The following is a 20,771-nucleotide window of genomic DNA, read 5'->3' as shown; positions in this document are numbered from 1 at the left end:
ACAATACATATATGTTTTGTTCGATAAAGTTCATATTTATATCCAAAAACATCAGTTTACATTGGCGCCATGTTCAGAAATGCCTCCAAAACATCCGGAGAAATTGCAGAGAGCCACATCAAATAACAGAAATAGTCATCATAAACTTTGATGAAAGATACATGTTTTACATAGAATTAAAGATAAACTTGTTCTTAATGCAACCGCTGTGTCAGATTTCAAAAAAGCTTTACGGCAAAAGCACAATATTCAATAATCTGAGAACAGCGTTCAGCCACAAAAGGAAGCCATACAGTTACCCGCCAAAATGTAGAGTCAACAAAAGTCCTAAATAGCATTATAAATCTTCATTTACCTTTGCTGATCTTCGTCGGAATGCACTCCCAGGACTCCCACTTCCACAAGAAATTTTTGTTTTGTTCGGTAATGTCCATCATTTATGTCCAAATAGCTACTTTTGTTAGCGTGTTTGGTAAACAAATCCAAAGTCACGAAGCGCATTCACTAAAAGCAGAAAGTCAAAAAGTTCCGTAACAGTCAGTAGAAACATGTCAAACGATGTATTGAATCAATCTTTAGGATGTTTTTAACATAAATCTTCAATAATGTTCCAAACAGATAATTCCATTGCCTTCAGAAGTGCGATAGAACAGAGCTCCCTCTCATGTGAACGCGCATGGTCAGAGCATGGTCAGCTCATGGCAGACCTTACTCAGTTATGTCTCCTTCGGCCCCACTTCCCAGTAGAAGCATCAGACAAGGTTCTACAGACTGTTGACATCTAGTGGAAGACGTAGGAAGTGCAAACTGACCCATATCCCACTGTGTATTCGATAGGCGATGAGTTGAAAACCTACAAACCTCAGATTTCCCACTTCCTGCTTGAATTTTTTTCTCAGGTTTTTGCCTGCCATATGAGTTCTGTTATACTCACAGACATCATTCAAACACTTTTAGAAATGTCAGAGTGTTTTCTGTCCAATACTAATATTAATATGCATATACTAGCAACTGGGACTGAGGAGCAGGCAGTTTACTCTGGGCACCTCTGGGCACCTTTTCGTCCAAGCTACTCAATACTGCCCCTGCAGCCATAAGAAGTTGAACTTTTTTTCAATTCTTCAAGCTCTGTCAAGTTGGTTGTTGATCATTGCTAGACAGCCAATTTCAAGTCTAGCCATAGATTTTCAAGCTGATTTAAGTCAAAATTGTAACTAGGCCACTCAGGAACATTCAATGTTGTCTTGGAAAGCAACTCCAGTGTATTTTTGGCCTTGTGTTTAAGGTTATTGTCCTGCTGAAAGGTGAATTTGTCTCCCAGTGTCTGTTGGAAAGCAGACAGAACCAGGTTTTCCTCTAGGATTTTGCCTGTGCTTAGCGCTATTCTGTTTAGATGTATCCCCAAAAAACTCCCTAGTTTTTGCCAATGACAAGCATACCCATAACATAATTCAGCCACCACCATGCTTGAAAATATGGTGAGTGGTACTCAGTGATGTGTTGTGTTGGATTGGCCACCAATTAGGTTAGTATTGTGGAGTAACTACAATGTTGTTGATCCATCCTCAGTTTTCTCCCATTACAGCCATTACACACCATTGGCTTCATTGTGAAATCCCTGAGTGGTTTCCGTCCTCTCTGGCAACTGAGATAGTCACTAAGATACAGGCATCTTTCCTAATCAAAACAAATACATCTAGCTAGCTTTCAGCTGACTGTTGTTAGCTAGAGAGGCAAGCTGCTGGACTTTGGACAAGCAACCTAACATTAGCTAACTTTAGCTAGCTAGCTGGCTACCTACAGTTGAAGTCGGAAGTTTACATACACTTAGGTTGGAGTCATTAAAACTACATTTTCAACCACTCCACAAATTTCTTGCTAACAAACTATAGTTTTGGCAGGTCGGTTAGGACATCTACTTTGTGCATGACACAAGTCATTTTTCCAACAATTGTTTACAGACAGATTATTTCACTTATAATTCACTATATCACAATTCCAGTGGGTCAGAAGTTTACATACACTAATTGACTGTGCCTTTAAACAGCTTGGAAAAGTCCAGAAAATGATGTGATGGCTTTAGAAGCTTCTGATAGGCTAATTGATATAATTTCAGTCAATTGGAGGTGTACCTGTGGATGTGTTTCAAGGCCTACCTTCAAACTCAGTGCCCCTTTGCTTGACATCATGGGAGAATCAAAAGAAACCAGCCAAGACCTCAGAAGAAAAACAATTGTAGAGCTCCACAAGTCTGGTTCATCCTTGGGAACAATTTCTAAATGCCTGAAGGTACCACGTTCATCTGTACAAACAATAGTACACAAGTATAAACACCACGGGACCACGCAGTAGTCATACCGCTCAGGAAGGAGACTCGTTCTGTCTCCTAGAGATGAACGTACTTTGGTGCGAAAAGTGCAAATCAATCCCAGAACAACAGCAAAGAGCCTTGTGAAGGTTTTCCTACTTACAAAGCATGTAGAGGTCTGTAATTTTTATCGTAGGTACACTTCAACTGTGAGAGACGGAATCTAAAAAAAGTCCAGAAAATCACATTGTATGATTTTTAAGTAATTAATTTGGAGATTTGAATGATATCATGGTAGGGAGATTTGAATGATATCATGGTAGGGAGATTTGAATGATATCATGGTAGGGAGATTTGACTGATATCATGGTAGTGAGATTTGACTGATATCATGGTAGTGAGATTTGACTGATATCATGGTAGGGATATTTGAATGATATCATGGTTGGGAGATTTGAATGATATCATGGTTGGGAGATTTGAATGATATCATGGTTGGGAGATTTGAATGATATCATGGTTGGGAGATTTGAATGATATCATGGTAGGGAGATTTGAATGATATCATGGTAGGGATATTTGAATGATATCATGGTAGGGATATTTGAATGATATCATGGTTGGGAGATTTGAATGATATCATTGTTGGGAGATTTGAATGATATCATGGTAGTGAGATTTGAATGATATCATGGTAGGGAGATTTGAATGATATCATGGTAGGGATATTTGAATGATATCATGGTAGGACGATTTGAATGATATCATGGTAGGGAGATTTGACTGATATCATGGTAGTGAGATTTGACTGATATCATGGTAGTGAGATTTGACTGATATCATGGTAGGGATATTTGAATGATATCATGGTTGGGAGATTTGAATGATATCATGGTTGGGAGATTTGAATGATATCATGGTTGGGAGATTTGAATGATATCATGGTAGGGATATCTGAATGATATCATGGTAGGGATATCTGAATGATATCATGGTAGGGAGATTTGAATGATATCATGGTTGGGAGATTTGAATGATATCATGGTTGGGAGATTTGAATGATATCATGGTAGTGAGATTTGAATGATATCATGGTAGGGAGATTTGAATGATATCATGGTAGGGATATTTGAATGATATCATGGTAGGACGATTTGAATGATATCATGGTAGGACGATTTGAATGATATCATGGTAGGGAAATTTGAATGATATCATGGTAGGGAGATTTGAATGATATCATGGTAGGGATATTTGAATGATATCATGGTAGGGATATTTGAATGATATCATGGTAGGGAGATTTGAATGATATCATGGTAGGGAGATTTGAATGATATCATGGTAGGGAGATTTGACTGATATCATGGTAGGGAGATTTGAATGATATCATGGTAGGGAGATTTGACTGATATCATGGTAGGGATATCTGAATGATATCATGGTAGGGAGATTTGAATGTAGCATTGAGCTTCAAACATCCCTACTATAGTCGTGACGAACTGCTCTGTGGCTGAGTCCCACTGCTCTGCCCACTGCTCTGTGGCTGAGTCCCACTACACTGTGGCTGAGGCCCAGTACTCCTAAATGGAGTCAGTTGACATCTCAATTAAAGATCTATTACAATTGGACAGGGCGAGAAGGCTAGAGGAGGATGAGTGCAGCTAGCATGGTGGTAATGTCAGTGTCTCTCTGTTATCTTCTTTCTCTCAGTCACTTACTATCCCACATATCCTCTCCCTCTCCCCTCACACTCCTCTCCCCCACCTCCCTCTCTCCCCTCCTTCTCTCCTTTCCATCTCTCCTTCTCGCCCCTGCCTCTCTCTCCTTCTCACCCCTGCCTCTCTCTCCTTCTCACCCCTGCCTCTCTCTCCTTCTCACCCCTGCCTCTCTCTCCTTCTCACCCCTGCCTCTCTCGCCTTCTCGCCTCTCTCTCCTTCTCACCCCTCCATCTCCCCTTCCTCTCCCTCCTTGCCCTTCTCTCCCTGTCTGTGAGTCACCCTGATCCAGACAGACAGGTGCTGCATGGGCTTCCTTTTCCCCCCGTCCAAAGTCAGACACGGTGGAGCAAGCTTTACACCTCGCTTACCTACACACAGCCTAACCCAGCACACTAGAGCGACACACACACCTAGTCTACCTACACACACCCTTACCCAGGACACTACAGAGACAGCTGTGCGCATACCCTGTGCTGGAGCGGCAGGTAGTCTAGTGGTTAGAGCGTTGGGCCAGTAACCGCAAGGTTGCTAGATTGAATCCCTGAGCTGCCAAGGTAAAAATCTGTCGTTCTGCCCCTGAACAGTTAACCTCGTACCGTACAACTTCCTAGGCCGTCATTGTAAATAAGAATTTGTTCTTAACTGACTTTCCTAGTTAAACAAAGGTTTTAAAAAATACTGTAAAACTTCAATTAAACACTGAGTCTCAAATAGCCGCCTGACACTTTTCATAGCCAGGCACCGGCATACACTTCAGCAAATAAACACCCGGTCTAAATTAATTGTTTCCAAGATTACCATGAATTGTTTATGAGGTTTATCGTTTGATTTGAACAAATGATGGCAATCATCCTCTATTGGCAGTAAGAAACTGTTAGCCATTGGCTGGTAACAGCTGAGAACCGCTAGGTAACCGGCAAGCACAAAAGCAATCAACCATTTCGGGAGTACATACCCCTAGAAATTATCTGATCACCTTCTAGTGGCGTAAGTAAGAACTGACGAAAATGCACAGTCAAAAAAGAGAATAATTAATTATTCTGTCAAGGAAAATTATTTTTAATAGAGGCATACGAAGACAAAAGAAACATGACATTGTGTGAACACATTATTGCAGGAAATTAAGAAATTGATAAAAATTCTGGAAGTGAATGATGGAATTAAACAATTAACTTTGCAAATTAGCAAAAGCTGTATGCATTAAGAATATCGACGCCTGTCTCTAATTAACGCCTGTTGTGTTCAGTGATTTAAGCAAATAAACGCCTGGGCTATGATTTAAGTTTTACAGTAAACGTAAACTTTTACAGTAAACTTTCTCAAAATTGGGCGGGGGGGTTTGGGGTCATACCACGGAATGTTTAGTTATTTGATATTGGAATTTCAGGACCCCTGTTGGTATCTGAAAAAATATGAAATAATTGTTTGATAAAATATTGCATGTGGGTCGTGGGCATTACTACTATAGCCCATAGAAATGAACAACAGACAGTCAAAAACCTCATCGTGTCTGTCCTGTGTGTCTGTCCTTAGAAACCTCATCGTGTCTGTCCTGTGTGTCTGTCCTTAAAAACCTCATCGTAAGGAATAACGGGTTTGACGTGTCTGTCCTGTATCTAGGAGATAAAAAAATTTTAAAGCTCAGGAAATATGTACTTTTTTTGGACACATATTTTTAAAAACTTTTTTGGGGGGGGCAAAAATCTTCCTCCATACTTCCATTAATTTGTTAAACCTGTACTAGGTTACCTTCAGACTAAACCCATGTTTGTGAGATTCTTCCCTTTACACACTGTAAATAATTATTGTGCTAGTTCCACTTTTAAAAAATGTAGGCAACTATTTGCATCAGCTTTTTCAGTATTTCCAACATGATGTATTTTTACATACTTAACTTTAAGTCTTTCACAAACACTCGTGTATTAAGTCCAGCATAAAAACGATGTCTAAGATCCAAATTTGATCAAATCCAGAACTGTTATTGTACATTAGATCTAGCTAATCTTTCTGATTAGTTACTTTCAATGATCGTGTTTTAGTGTTAAACAAGGATTTATGCATTTCATCTCTTGACTTTTTTTATCCACTTTAGCAGGAATTGTTGAGCGCAGTGCTCATTCCACCAGCACTAACTGGAGGTAAAGCTGCAAGCACTGTAGCTTAATTAATGCATTTGACCCTATCAAGAGTCGCGACATGATCTGGCTAATGGTGGTCTAATGGTGGTCTCATCATTGAACGTCAATTTGCCTGACAAGTTTTGATATCCATTCATCATGATCCATTGCATGTCCTAGCATAGCAAATAGTTTGATATTAATATAGAAATGTGCTTTTCGTTCTTCAAACATGCATACAGCATTGTGTAAAAGTATGGTAAAGTTCAGTTGAAAGGAAATTTTATGAAAATTTAGTAAGTTAAACACAATTTTCCTTGTAATTCTTTTTACACACAAATACTTGTTTAAATTATACATTTATCTTATGTTGAATTATTTTTTTTCAATTTCAGGTTGGTTTTACAAAGTGACATACAGTAAAGACTTTATTATATTCAAGTAAAGATGACAACAAAAAATGTAAAAGTCAAAATAATTGTATTTTCAAGTATAGTTTACTAACCACCCGAATCAAAATGTTTACAGTACATAGTGGGGTCATATTAGTTTGTAACCCAAATGGTTCAGACACTCCAGATGTTTTCCTGATAAGACCGGTTTTCTGGATGTCTCCTAGTCTGTCAAACAGTGCTGTAGCTCTGCCACTTTCCACTGCAGATGCTGAAGGCCGACAAGGCGGATGTGGTGGATTGAGATGCAGCCCATGCAACAAAAAAACCCGGATCTCTAGTTTAAACTGGCGGATTTTGATGGGGATTTTTTAAAATGTTAATTAGATTGACGCACAGGTGCATCAATAGACTCTTCAGCTGTGTGTGTGTGTGTGGGGGGGGGGGGGGGGGGGGGGGGCTGTGATATCACTACTGCCCCATGGACTGGAGTTGTCCATTCCTGCCAAACTTTTTCGGTTTTAGTAATGACAACAAAATCACTTTAATTAACTGTACTCAGATTAAGCGCAACAGGTTTCTTCATATTCTTCAAATGTTTTGAGTAGTGACAGCACATTGGGGTAGTGTAGACGCCCACCCGCTGTGTCCCTGCGCCCGGGAATAATGGGTTTGAGTTTCCCACTCATAGACTAGCCTAAAAACCCCGTCCCGCTTCTACTTGTCATTGTTGCTCAAATGCACAGCAGTTCACAACTCTACTCTCCGCATACAAAAGTCATACAAAACGTATCAATTAGTTTATGTGCCAACAGAATGAATGACGCTTACAGTAGGATGGACGTGCACTTCATCAACAATAGGTAGGCTTATCAACAAATAGTTGTATCACTCCCAGTCTCTTCTTTATGATATTGGTAATGACATTTCATGTCTACAACATTATTTACCCTATTAAAGTCCAACCAAGATCGTCTATGGATGCGTCTCAAGTTTGCGCCCTGCTAGAAAAGGAAAGAAAACATCCACTGTGAGCTCTCTATAGCCTACCTGCAGAACTCTTCGCGCCGCTCATCCAACCTCTCGTTCCGTTCTTCACTTCTCCGTTCTCTCACAGCGAGAAAACAAATGATGAGTACGTGAAATAGAGGTTTAGTATACAGGACCTGCTAACTATTCGTTCCACCCAACTCCTCTACTGTTGGGCTGCTCCTCCCTTGCTACATCTCTCACTCCCACGCGACAGCGTGACGCAGATCCCCACGTGTGTGTCTGGGGGGCGTGGGAGCCGCTGTGTGGAATAGCAAGCATCCTATCACACCAGGCAGCGACCGCGGCCAAAGGGAGGCAGAGGTTTGACTTCATTTTTGAAAAGCCAATTGTAGCATACTGAAAATAGGTCTTACGCCCAAATGTCAATTAACACTGTCAACCAAATAAGCAGGGGTTCCCCAAGCATTATGTAGCCTATTTTACTGTCTTTGGGACAACCGCTCCACTCTTTTTTTGTTGCGATTCAAGTGTGTTCCATTGCCACCTTCTTTTCACTTATTTGTTTCAGTCCCACGGTAATAGGACAGTAATAACAACTCCTGTGCTTGGTTACATGAAGTGCTATCAAGATGCTGTGAAAAAAAAGACAGGGGACATTTACCTTACACTGAACTCTGAACCAGTCTGATAATAGACAGTGTCCAATGATAAAACGAGAGATATCTGAGAAAGATGGAAGGAGAGAGGAGAAAGGAGAAAGAGAAAAAGAGAGAGAGACAAGACTGAGGGAAAGAGAGAGAAAAATATCAAGTGTAGAGGGACTGGTGCTGAGAGGAGTAATATAGGTCAACAGAAGGGAGACGAGGGAGAGAGGTGGAGGAAGAGAGACAGAGAGATACAGGGAGAGGTGGAGAGAGGGAGAGAGAAAGAGGACGAGAGAGATCAAGAGAGAGGTGGAGGGAGAGATTCAGAGATAGGTGGAGAGAGATAAAGGGAGAGAGGTGGAGGGAAAGGGAGAGAAAGGGCAGGGGAAAGGGACTGGTGCTGGCAGACTGAGAGGAGGAAGAGAGATGAACTACAGGAGATGGAGTGACAGAGCGGAAGAGGACAGGATGAGGTCCCACATGCAGCAGGCACTACAGGATATTTACACTCCCACACTGAGTGATTCAGCTAGCAGGCAAGCAGTATCTCCACACACACACACACAGTCTTGTACAACTAACCTTCTGGGGACACACAATTCACTCCCATTCAAAATGATATTTTCTCTAACCCTAACCCCTACTCTAACCCTTACCTTAACCCAAAAACATAACCTTAACCCTAACCCTAACTCTAGCTCCTAACCCTAGCTCCTAACCCTAACCCTAGCTCCTGACCCTTAACGTAATTCTAACCCTAACGCTAAACCCCCTAGAAATAGCATTTGACCTTGTGGGGACTAACAAAATAACCCCATTTGGTCAAATTTTTGTTCTCCTACTATTCTTGTGGTCCTCACAAGCATAGTTCAACGCGTCCACACACACACACACACACACACACACACACACACACACACACACACACACACACACACACACACACACACACACACACACACACACACACACACACACACACACTACTTCACTAGCAGACACCAGAGATGGGCTCTCCCTCATCCTCTCTCTTTACCTTTCATATATCTTCTTCTTTTCCTTCTCTTCCTCTCCCTACCTCTCAATTCAATTTCAATATAAGGGCTTTATTGGCATGGGAAACGTATGTTAACATTGCCAAAGCAAGTGAAGTAGATAATAAACAAAAGTTAAATAAACAATACAAATTAACCGTAAACATTGCACTCACGGAAGTTCGAAAAGAATAAAGACATTTCAATTGTCTTATTATGTCTATATTACAGTGTGGTAATTATGTGCAAATAGTTGAAGTACAAAAGGGAAAATAAATAAACATAAATATGGGTTGTATTTACAATGGTGTTTGTTATTCACTGGTTGCCCTTTTCTAGTGGCAACAGATCACAAATCTTGCTGCTGTGATTTCACACTGTGGTATTTCACCCAGTAGATATGGGATTTTATCATTATTGGGTTTGTTTCCGAATTCTTTGTGGGTCTGTGTAATCTGAGGGAAATATGTGTCTCTAATATGGTCACACATTAGGCAGGAGGTTAGGAAGTGCAGCTCAGTTTCCATCTCATTTTGTGGGCAGTGTGCACATAGCTTGTCTTCTCTTGAGAGCCAGGTCTGCCTACGGCAGCCTTTCTCACGAGCAAGAGTCTGTAGTCAAAGCTTTCCTTACGTTTGGGTCAGTAACAGTGGTCAGGTATTCACTGTGTACTCTCTGTTTAGGAACAAAAAGCATTCTAGTTTGCTCTGTTTTTTGTTAATTCTTTCCAATGTGTCAAGTAATTATCTTTTTGTTTTCTCATGATTTTGTTGGGTCTAATCGTGTTGCTGTCATGGAGCTCTGTGCGGTCTGTTGGGTTTGTGAACAGAGCCCCAGGACCAGCTTGCTTAGGGGGCTCTTCTCCAGGTTCATCTCTCTTTAGGTGATGGCTTTGTTATGGAAGGTTTGGGAATCGCTTCCTTTTAGGTGGTTGTAGAATTTAACGTCTCTTTTCTGGACTTTGATAATTAGCAGGTATCGGCCTAATTCTGCTCTGCGTGAATTATTTGCTGTTTTACGTTGCACACAGAGGATATTTTTGCAGAATTCTGCATGCAGAGTCTCAATTTGGGGTTTGTCCCATTTTGTGAATTCTCGGTTGATGAGCGGACCCCAAACCTCACAACGATAAAGGGCAATGGGTTCTATAACTGATTCAAGTATTTTTAACCAGATCCTAATTGGTATGTCAAATTTGATGTTCCTTTTGGTGGCATAGAAGGCCCTTCTTGCCTTGTCTCTCATCTCTTTCACAGGTTTGTGGAAGTTAGCTGTGGCGTTGATGTTTAGGCCGAGGTATGTGTAGTTTTTGTGCTCTAGCCCTTGTGGTTGTTAACCCTCCTGTTGTGTTTGCTTCCTGTTAATTATTTCTGTGTTCCCGGTCCAAAATGACCGCCCCATTATAGCTGATTATAAATCCATAATAATACATATATTATCACCTAATGTTGTGTTCGATATTTTTATCATCTTAAAGTTCTTGTGAACAATACAGGTTTTGAACTTTTATTTGCTATTTATGGCCTGTAGGCCTCATTGACCAGAGTTCATACAACTCGTTTTTGAGTAAAAAAAGCATAATGTATGGATTATTTTGACTCTAACAAATACTCAGATGAAACATATTGTGCTATTTATCACATACTACTTTGTGTCAACGTTTAACAAGGACTCGCTCCTCCTCACCAGTGTCAAGATCAAAGATATGATCAAGAGCCTCACATACAGTATATCGTTTGGTCATTGTGCTGCCACAGAATGAATTGTGAGCAAGGCCTCAAAAATGCTTTATATACCAGAGCTGCGAGAAAAGTTCTATATATTATTGAAACAATGTTGTGATTGTTTGTGAGAATGCCAACAGGTGTGGTTCCCGTGGGGATTCTATTGGGGAAAGGTTCCCATGGGGGTTGCCATGGAAGCCAATAAGGGGAGTGAGGTGCATGTGTGTGTGTGTGTGTGTGTGTGTGTGTGTGTGTGTGTGTGTGTGTGTGTGTGTGTGTGTGTGTGTGTGTGTGTGTGTGTGTGTGTGTGTGTCTGTGTGTGTGTGTGTGTGTGTGTGTGTGTGTGTGTGTGTGTGTGTGTGTGTGTGTGTGTGTGTGTGTGTGTGTGTGTGTGTGTGTGTGCTCAAACACACATGCATGTGGGGGTCTGGGAGAGGAAGTGTGTCCATCTGATGAATGGGCATGTGCCTGAACTCAATTTAATACACTAATTGTAGTCTCACCCATTCATTTGTAATGACGGGTCATTTTTGACCAGGAACACCACCAGGAACACCACAGATGTACAAAAGTTAAATAAAACACCCCAAATGTTATGAAAACCATCAATCATCAGCGTATTTGTCACGCTGGTATGAAGAGATTTGGGAAACAGGCGCAGGAATGTCTAGTCGTTTTTTAAATTATACCCCAAATTACGGCGGCCATGTAAAGGCACGGGGATGAAGACCAAACAACACGTATCAAAAACATAGCGTTGAAACCCAAACAAAATAGTACCTTGAATAACTAACACATACGCACAATGATTAACATTGTGATTTGGGGAAATATTAACAAAGATAGCGTAGCAGTCGGACGAGTGTTGTCTTTATTTTATTCCGTGTCTTATACGTGTAAATAGCAGTTTTTTTTGTATATATCTTAACTCTCACTTTCTATCTACGAACTATATATACTTTGCTGCAACACGCCTCACCCAATGTGGTACGGATCTGCTATTTTTATTCCTTATAACTGGAACCTCCATCGAAAGCTAGCCAGCTAACTAGTTGCTAGTCTTTGTTAGCCACGGCTTCACCTTTAGCTCGGACAATATCTGCCAGTCTGCACAGCGCGATATCAACCCAGAGCATATTGGACTGCTTCTCTCTACCACATCACCGGATTCCTGCCGCTCTGGATCATTACACCGGATCATCGCAGCTAGCTAGCTACAAACGAGTGGCTACTGTTGGCTAACGCCTCTGTTCCAAAGCAAGCACCGGTTAGCCTTGAGCTAGCCTCGAGCTAGGCCAATTTACCAGCTAATTCTAGGGCTACAATACCTCTTTTGCAAATTGGCCTGGACCCTTTATTGTCGACACGGAGCCCCACCGATCCATCACGACTGGACTGCCAACGTGATCGCCCGATGTGGTCTCAACAGGCTATTCTGTTACGATATCGCCGAAGAACCATCTGCTACCCCTGGCCCGCTAGCTTTCTGAACGCTGTGTCCCCTGCTCACCTAGCGTAGTTGTGACTACCGAACGCCCCCCTGACTCACCTATTGCTGCTCCTTTGACCCTATGATCACTCGGCTACACAGCTGATGTCCCCTGGACTGTTTTAATAACACGGTACCTAATATACTGCTCTGCCCATTCATCGCCATTTACCCGTTGTTGTCTCAGCTCTCCCGATCAACACCTGTGATTGCTTTATGCCTCTCTATAATATCAATATGCCTTGTCTACTGCTGTCTTGGCTAGTTCTTATTGTTTTATTTCACTGTAGAGCCGCCAGTCCCGCTCAACATGCCTTAGATAACTCTTTTGTCCCACCCCACAGACATGCAGAGACCTCACCTGGCTTAACTGGTGCCTCCAAAGACGAAACCTCTCTCATTGTCACACAATGCCTAGGTTTACCTTCACTGTACTCACATCCTACCATACCCTTGTCTGTCCATTACGCCCTTAATCTATTCTACCACGTCCAGAAATCTGCTCCTTTTATTCTCTGTTCCCAATGCACTAGACGACCAGTTCTTATAGCCTTTAGCCGTACTCTTATCTTACTCCCCCTCTGTTCCTCTGGTGATGTAGAGGTTAACCCAGGCCCTGTAGCCCCCAGTTCCACTACTATTGCCCAGACGCTATCATTTGTTGACTTCTGTAACTGTAAACGCCTTGGTTTCATGTATATTAACCTGTTGAGGATGGGGGCGCTGTTGTGACTATTTATGCTAATTGTGTAATTTTTGAAACGGCTTCCCACAAAATCCTTGATCGTACAATATGCATATTATTATTATTATTGGATAGAAAACAGTCTATAGTTTCTATAGGAGTTGAAATTTTGTCTCTAAGTGGAACAGAGCCCATTCTACAGCAATTTCCCTGACATGGAGTCAGATTTCAGAAATTTTGGCCCCTGATCTGGAGTCAGTTAAAAGGGCACTGTTATTGCTATGAGTATACGGACACTGCTTACGTCTTCCCCTGGATGCCTTCACGTGATGACGATTTGAATGGGGTCGATTGCGCGTTCACAGGCACTATAAATTAAAAAAACCTGTAGCTAGCAAGTCTTTTCTTGCTGCGTAATGCGCCTGGAGGACATCGACCCGCACTTGTTCCAAGCATTAGTGGAGGGAGTAATATTACTCTGGTCATGTTTCTACTCGTTATGGGAGTTAAAAACATCATAAGGTAGTTAATTTAAAGCGTTTTATAGCAATTTATATCCGTTTAGTGCGATTTTGGGACATTTATTTCTGAAACGCTGTGAATTGCTGGGCACGCTTCCAGTTCATCCCGAACGCAGTTGGCATTTCCACATGGCAAGAGGACAGCTTTCCACCAAAAGACGATTGGACCCAAGAAAGGATCCTTTGCCCAAGATACTGATGGAAGAACAGCTCAAAGTAGGACATTTTTATTATGATAAATCGTGTTTCTGTCGAAAAATGTTAGTGGCTTAGGACGCCATGTTTTTTGACGTAGCTTCGCTTGGCGCAAACTGTATTGAAAAGTAAGGATAATTTAAAAAATGTAATTCCGCGATTGTATTAAGAATTAAATTGTCTATCAATCCCTGTCCACCCTATATTTTTTAGTCACGTTTATGAGTATTTATGTATAAGAGTAGATCACTGTCTAATATGGCGCACGGACATTTTCTCACCAGCTGGGCTACATTTCACATTGTCTAACCATGATTTTGGTGGCTAAATATAAACATTTTCGATCAAACTCTATATGGATTGTGTAATATGATGTTACAGGAGTGTCATCTGAAGAATTCTGAGAAGGTTAGTGAAAAAATTCATATATTTTGGCGATGTTGACTTTTATCGCTCACTTTGGCTAGAATCAATGCTGGGCTGCTATGTGCTATGTGCTATGCTAATATAACGATTTATTGTGTTTTCGCTGTAAGACACTTAGAAAATCTGAAATATTGTCTGTATTCACAGGATCTGTGTCTTTCGATTAGTGTATGCTGTGTATTTTTACGAAATGTTTGATGATTAGTAAGTAGGTAAACACGTTGCTCAATGTAGTTTTTCTAGTCCATTTGTGACGGTGGGTGCAATTGTAACCTATGCCATCTACCTGAAATATGCACTTTTTTCTAACAAAACCTATCCCATACCATAAATATGTTATCAGACTGTCATCTGATGAGTTTTTTTCTTGGTTAGGGGCTATAAATATCTTAGTTTAGCCGAATTGGTGATAGCTACTGGTGTTGGTGGACAAATAAAAGATGGTGGATTATGCTAATGTGTTTTTAGGTAATAGATGTACATCTTTACATATTGTGTCTTCCCTGTAAAACATTTTAAAAATCGGACATTTTGGCTGGATTCACAAGATCTGTGTCTTTCATTAGCTGTATTGGACTTTAATGTGTGAAAGTTAAATATTTAAAAAAAAATTTTTTTTTGAATTTCGCGGCACTGGTTTTTCAGTGGGGGTGGGGGGGAGTGCCGCTAGCGGCACCCTCATCCTAGACAGGTTAACATCAGAAGCCTCCTCCCTAAATTTGTTTTATTCACTGCTTTAGCACACTCCGCCAACCCTGATGTCCTTGCCATGTCTGAATCCTGGCTTAGGAAGGCCGTCAAAAATTCTGACATTTCCATCCCCAACTACAACATTTTCCACCAAGATAGAACTGCCAAAGGGGTGGAGTTGCAATCTACTGCAGAGATAGTCTGTAGAGTTCTGTCATGCTATCCAGGTCTGTGCCCAAACAGTTTGAGCTGCTACTTTTAAAAATCTACCTTTCCAGAAATAAGTCTCTCACTGTTATCGCTTGTTATAGACCCCCCTCAGCCCGCAGCTGTGCCCTAGACACCATATGTGAATTAATTGCCCCCCATTTATCTTCAGAGTTCGTACTGTTAGGTGACCTAAACTGGGATATGCTTAATGCCACAGCCCTCCTACAATCTAAGCTAGATGCTCTCAATCTCACACAAATTATCAAGGAACCTACCAGGTACAACCCTAAATCCATTAAAAGCATTAAAAACAACCCTAAATCCATTAAAACCCGCTAAATTATATTTTTTCAATTTGAAATTTGATGACTTTTCCTAGAATGACCCCAACATTAGAAAAAGTGAAACATCGCCTTTGTTCATATTTCCATGAAAGCTGTACACCACCAGGATACAAAGATTGTCTTAGGGTCATTTTTGACCCGGCAGTTATAAATTAATTTACACACCACAAAAACAAAGACAAAGACAAAGACAAAGACAAAGACAAAGACACACACACACACACACACACACACACACACACACACACACACACACACACACACACACACACACACACACACACACACACACACACACACACACACACACACACACACACACACACACACACACACACACACACACACACACACACACAATGAGCAATTGAGATTATTTGTGCTACTGATTGAACTCAGACAAAACTAAAACTTCCTTGTGCATGTGCAGCATCTCCCCTCCATGACCCCCCCCCCCCCCACACACACACATGACACAATAAAATAAAAATCTGACAAAATAAAAACAATCCAGACAAAATAAACATTTCTTGAAAGCATTGTTTACTAATGGGGAATGCAGTCAGAGGCTATAAAGGTGCTGCGGATGACAGTCCTCCCAGTTCTCTCTTTGCTGAAGCCATGTGTGCACGTTTTTGTGCCCTGCAGGTCGTAGATCTGATTTATTCCGATGTCCAGGAGGAACAAGAGAACAATGATTTAGAAGAGGAGGAGGTATCTGAAGAAGAAGATGGGGAAGAATACAACCCAGAGCACGAAGCATCATCTTCAGATGAAGAAGAAATCCCCCAATCTGAAAGAGAGACATTTTTGTCACCATATGACAACCAGGGCAGGATGGCAGCAACCCTAGGGTCATAAGGATGACTCCATGGCCCACAAGACATGCAGTTGCCCATGCCCAGGACATCGCCTCAACATTCTACATGTCCATCACACCAGCCATCGAAAAAATCATCCTGGAGATGACAAATTTGGAAAGTTTCCGTAAATATGGAGACAACTGGAAAAGGATGGATGAGATTGACCTGTGTGCCTATATATGGCTGCTAATCTTAGCAGGTGTGTATAGGTCCCGAGGCGAGGCTACATGTAGTCTCTGGGATACAGAGAGTGGAAGGGCGAATTTCCGGGAAAGAAAGCTGCTGGGAAAGCTGGGAAAGACACTTGTAATCCCACACATTCAGGGAAGAGAGCGCCTCCTCGCACAGCAACCTCTGAAGCGCTTGTGAAAGCTGTTCAGAGGGCTGAATCGTGTCCTGATCCACCTGAGGCTGCAGCTGGGGCAGGCAAGAGGGGGAGATGCCAATTCTGCCCCCCAAAGAAGGACTGGAAAACACATACTATGTGCTGCACATGTGAGAAATACATCTGCAAAGTCCATGCACACACACTTGCATACTGTCCTACATGTGCTAATTAGAGTTGATTGATTTATGTTCTTCACGTTTATGTTTTGTATCTATTATCTTATTATTTTTTTTTTTTTATTGTTTTTGTTTATACACCTTGTGGGTGGGAACAAAGGTTAAAAAAATGGGAGAAGACTAGTATTTTGTAGTTGAATTCCTCATTGTACAGTATATAAGAATATATCACTATGTTGCCAACAAAGTTCAAGACGCCTGTTATTGTTTCCCTTCAATAAAATGCATTCAAAACTACTTCCTGCACATTTCTGCTACTTTCTCACGCTATACAAGTGCTATGTCTTGCTAAGAAAATGATGTTTACACCTAATAATAATAATAATAATAATAATAATAATAATAATAATAATTAACCTCTACTTTAGTAAAGAAAAACAATTATGACAGGAGTGTTGTAATAAAATGAGTGGTGTCCACTGATTAAATGCACTTTCTGCATTGTGAAGAGAGAAAACCCAGATATTCACAACGTTTGTGATGAATGACAGGTTGTTTCTTCATGCAAAATAGATTTGGGGTTTAAAATTCAGTTAAGCAGCTTTATTTTAGGGGTTTAGTTAGTGAAGGCGGGTATTTTTTTACCCTTAGGTCAAGGGGAGTATACAGAATGTTAAGACTGCACAAGGGCTAGGGCAGCAGTGTCTAGATGGAATTTGTATTTTTTGTCCTGGCGACTGGACCTTTTTTGGAAGACCATTGTTTTTGTCTTACTGAGATTTAATGTCAGGGCACAGGTCTGACAGAATCTGTGCAGAAGATCTATGTGCTGATGTAGGCACTCATTGGTTGGTGACAAAAGCACCAGATCATCTGTAAACAGTAGACATTTGATTTAAATTCTAGTAGGGTGAGGCCGGGTGCTGCAGTTCTCTTCCTCTCCTTACCCCTCTCTCCCTTCAGTTATCTTCCTTTCCCTACCCCTCTCTCCCTTCAGTTATCTTCCTCTCCCTACCTCTCTCTCCCTTCCATTCTCTTCCCCTCCCTCCTTCCCTCCCTCCCTCTCTCTACCTTCAGTTCTTTTCCTCTTCCTACCTCCCCTTTTCTCTCCAATACCTCCCTCCCTCCATTCTCTCTCCCCTTCTTTCTCCCCTTGGACAGGAGGCATTATTTCCCACGACCACTGATAGACAGAAAGACTCAGTGTTGATTGATGATCAGATCCTGTCAGAAGAAACACCATACATAACCTGTTGCATCAGAGTCACCTGTCAGTCATTGGGATATGTTTCCATAACCTGTTGCATCACAGTCCACTGATATCAGAGTCCCATGTCAGTCATTGGGATATGTGACCATAAATTCTTTGTCTGTTCCAAATGTATCATCATCAAGCAGCTTAAGGAAGAGATTCTCCGGCTGCTAGCTCAGCTGCAGGAAAAACAAGATGTACTTTCTAAGTGCTTTGATGCATCACAGGCACACAGAATTTCAGTTCTTAATGCCTCCTACAGCCAAGGGGTCGATGAGGTGGGCGGTATTACATTTACATTTTAGTCATTTAGCAGACGCTCTTATCCAGAGCGACTTACAGTAGAGTGCATACATTTTATTACATTTTACATACTGAGACAAGGATATCCCTACCGGCCAAACCCTCCCTAACCCGGACGACGCTAAGCCAATTGTGCGTCGCCCCACGGACCTCCCGGTTGCGGTCGGCTGCGACAGAGCCTGGGCGCAAACCCAGCCCAGCCTGGACGTGAACCCAGAGACTCTGGTGGCGCAGCTAGCACTGCGATGCAGTGCCCTAGACCACTGCGCCACCCGGGAGGTCAACAGTCGATCAAATGAAGAACGGCCGCGTCATCGGCGTGCCATGAAGGCGTCGCTCTCCGACCAAATTTGGTGTCCTATAGGATATACTACACCCCTAATGATATTTTGAAGCGGTACTGACCTGCTCCAATCCACTGGACAGATGGTGGCTCAACTCAACAGCCAGTGGCAGACTGGACACTGGCAAGGCGTAGGAGGTAGAGTGGGAAGCAGTCTGGTCGGCCTCTATATATCCTAGAAGATCAGATCCAGCTATTAAACAACTTTCCCATCGGATTCCATCACGACCACCATTGTTGTGGACAGCTCGACGGTGAGAGATTTTGGCCTGCCTACGGCCTGTGGGTCGACCAGGGTCCATTGTCACACAGGCGCCCGTATCCAAGACATCAACTCCCTCCTGCCCACAGTTCTAGCTAACTACTGTAATATTGGCACCATTGTCACACTGAACTTCTTAGGGATAGGCGTTCCGTCAACGGGACAGTTGTAAATCATGTCGGTACATAGAAGTGTCTTATTGGTTGAAAGCGTAAATTCTTGTTAATATAACTGCACTGTCCAATTTACAGTAGCTATTAGTGCGAAAAAAATGCCATGCTATTGTTTGAGGAGAGCTCCTAACAACAAATCTCTTTTTTCACTGCGATACGTTTGATTAATTCACCTCTGAAGGTGAAACGTATACTTACATTCTGAAATCTTGCTCTGATTTATCATCCAAAGGGTCCAAGAGATGAAATGAAGTGTCGTTTTGTTAAATAAAATCCTTTTCAATATCCTAAAAATGTCCATATAGCATGCCCGATCGATTTTGTATTTCCACCCGTTCAATTATGCAAAGAAAGGAATCTGTGAAAATCTAACCCTAAACGTTGTTACAACCAGTCAAATCACGTCCGTATGTATTACTCAGAGATCCTAGAACGTAACCAGACTTCAAAATATCATTAGGGGTGTAGTATATCCTATAGGACACCAAATTTGGTCGGAGAGCGACGCCTTCATGGCACGCCGATGACGCGGCCGTTCTTCATTTGATCGACTGTATCTTTGTAAAATAAGCACCAATCGGTGTCAAACAAAGCTAGCTAGATAGCCAATGAGCTGGGCTTTACGGGAGTATCAGGAAACCCTGTGTCTGTCGCAAAATGTAGCTGCCAACCTTTTGCGACAGCATGCCTTTTCCTTTAGGACAGAAAGTATAAGAATATTCAGAGTTATGAAGTTATGAAAACTGGTTGTTTTGCAAATGTTGAACTTATAATATAGCTACTAATACTGGAAAAGATAAATCAAAGTCCCAAGTATACAGATTTGACGATATTCTTGCAGAAAAATGTAATATGAATGCAAATGTCTCCACGATTTGCCCAAATGTACCTCGGTGACTTCACACTAAATGTCATATAGTTCACTCATACTTTAAGTTATCCACCTGAAACTTTGCACATACACTGCTGCTCTCCTGTGGACACCATTGGAATTACAACCAGAGTGATAGCTAGAACTGGGACATTTCTCTTGCATTTCAAAGATGTTGGTAGAAAAAAACGCTTGGTTTTTCTTTGTATTTTCTTCTACCAGATCTATTGTGTTATATTCTCCTACATTCAATTCATATTTCCACAAATCTCAAAGTGTTTCCTTTCAAATGGTACCAAGAATGTGCATATCCTTGCTTCAGGGCCTGAGCTACAGGCAGTTACATTTGGGTATGTCATTTTTGCCGAAAAATTCAAGAAAAGGGGGCTATCCCTGAGAAGTTTTTAAACAACATTCACTTTCGTAAGAAATTGTAATAGAGACTGGAAACTAGTAATAACAACATTTCAACATAAGCCATCTTTTATACAAAATACACATACTCCTAATTTCTCTTGGACATATGCTGGACTAATTAAGACACCAACCACAGACACACACAACTCCCCTCCCCCATGACAACCACAGACACACACAACTCAAGGTTGGAGCACAAAACAAAGAACTATCTCAGGAACCAATGGAACGTTGACACCAGGCCTGATCAGGACTACCCAAGACCCAGATCGACCAATCGGAAGGCCAGA

General features: G+C 41.6%; 1 protein-coding gene across 1 annotated transcript in view; it reads right to left on the bottom strand.

The window, feature by feature from the left end:
- Nucleotides 1–7,749, bottom strand: part of LOC129820838 (NGFI-A-binding protein 1-like) — a 43,983-nt gene extending 36,234 nt beyond the window's left edge. Inside the window, exon 1 of the mRNA XM_055877858.1 lies at nt 7,589–7,749. Within this exon, the coding sequence (XP_055733833.1) occupies nt 7,589–7,613 (25 nt within the window). The 5' untranslated portion in view covers nt 7,614–7,749. The remainder of the gene's footprint in view (nt 1–7,588) is intronic.
- Between the last annotated feature and the right edge of the window lie 13,022 nt (nt 7,750–20,771).

The sequence above is a fragment of the Salvelinus fontinalis genome, chromosome 23 (genome assembly GCF_029448725.1).
Source record: "Salvelinus fontinalis isolate EN_2023a chromosome 23, ASM2944872v1, whole genome shotgun sequence".
Lineage (NCBI taxonomy): Eukaryota > Metazoa > Chordata > Actinopteri > Salmoniformes > Salmonidae > Salvelinus > Salvelinus fontinalis.
This window is presented reverse-complemented; position numbering and strand designations above follow the sequence as displayed.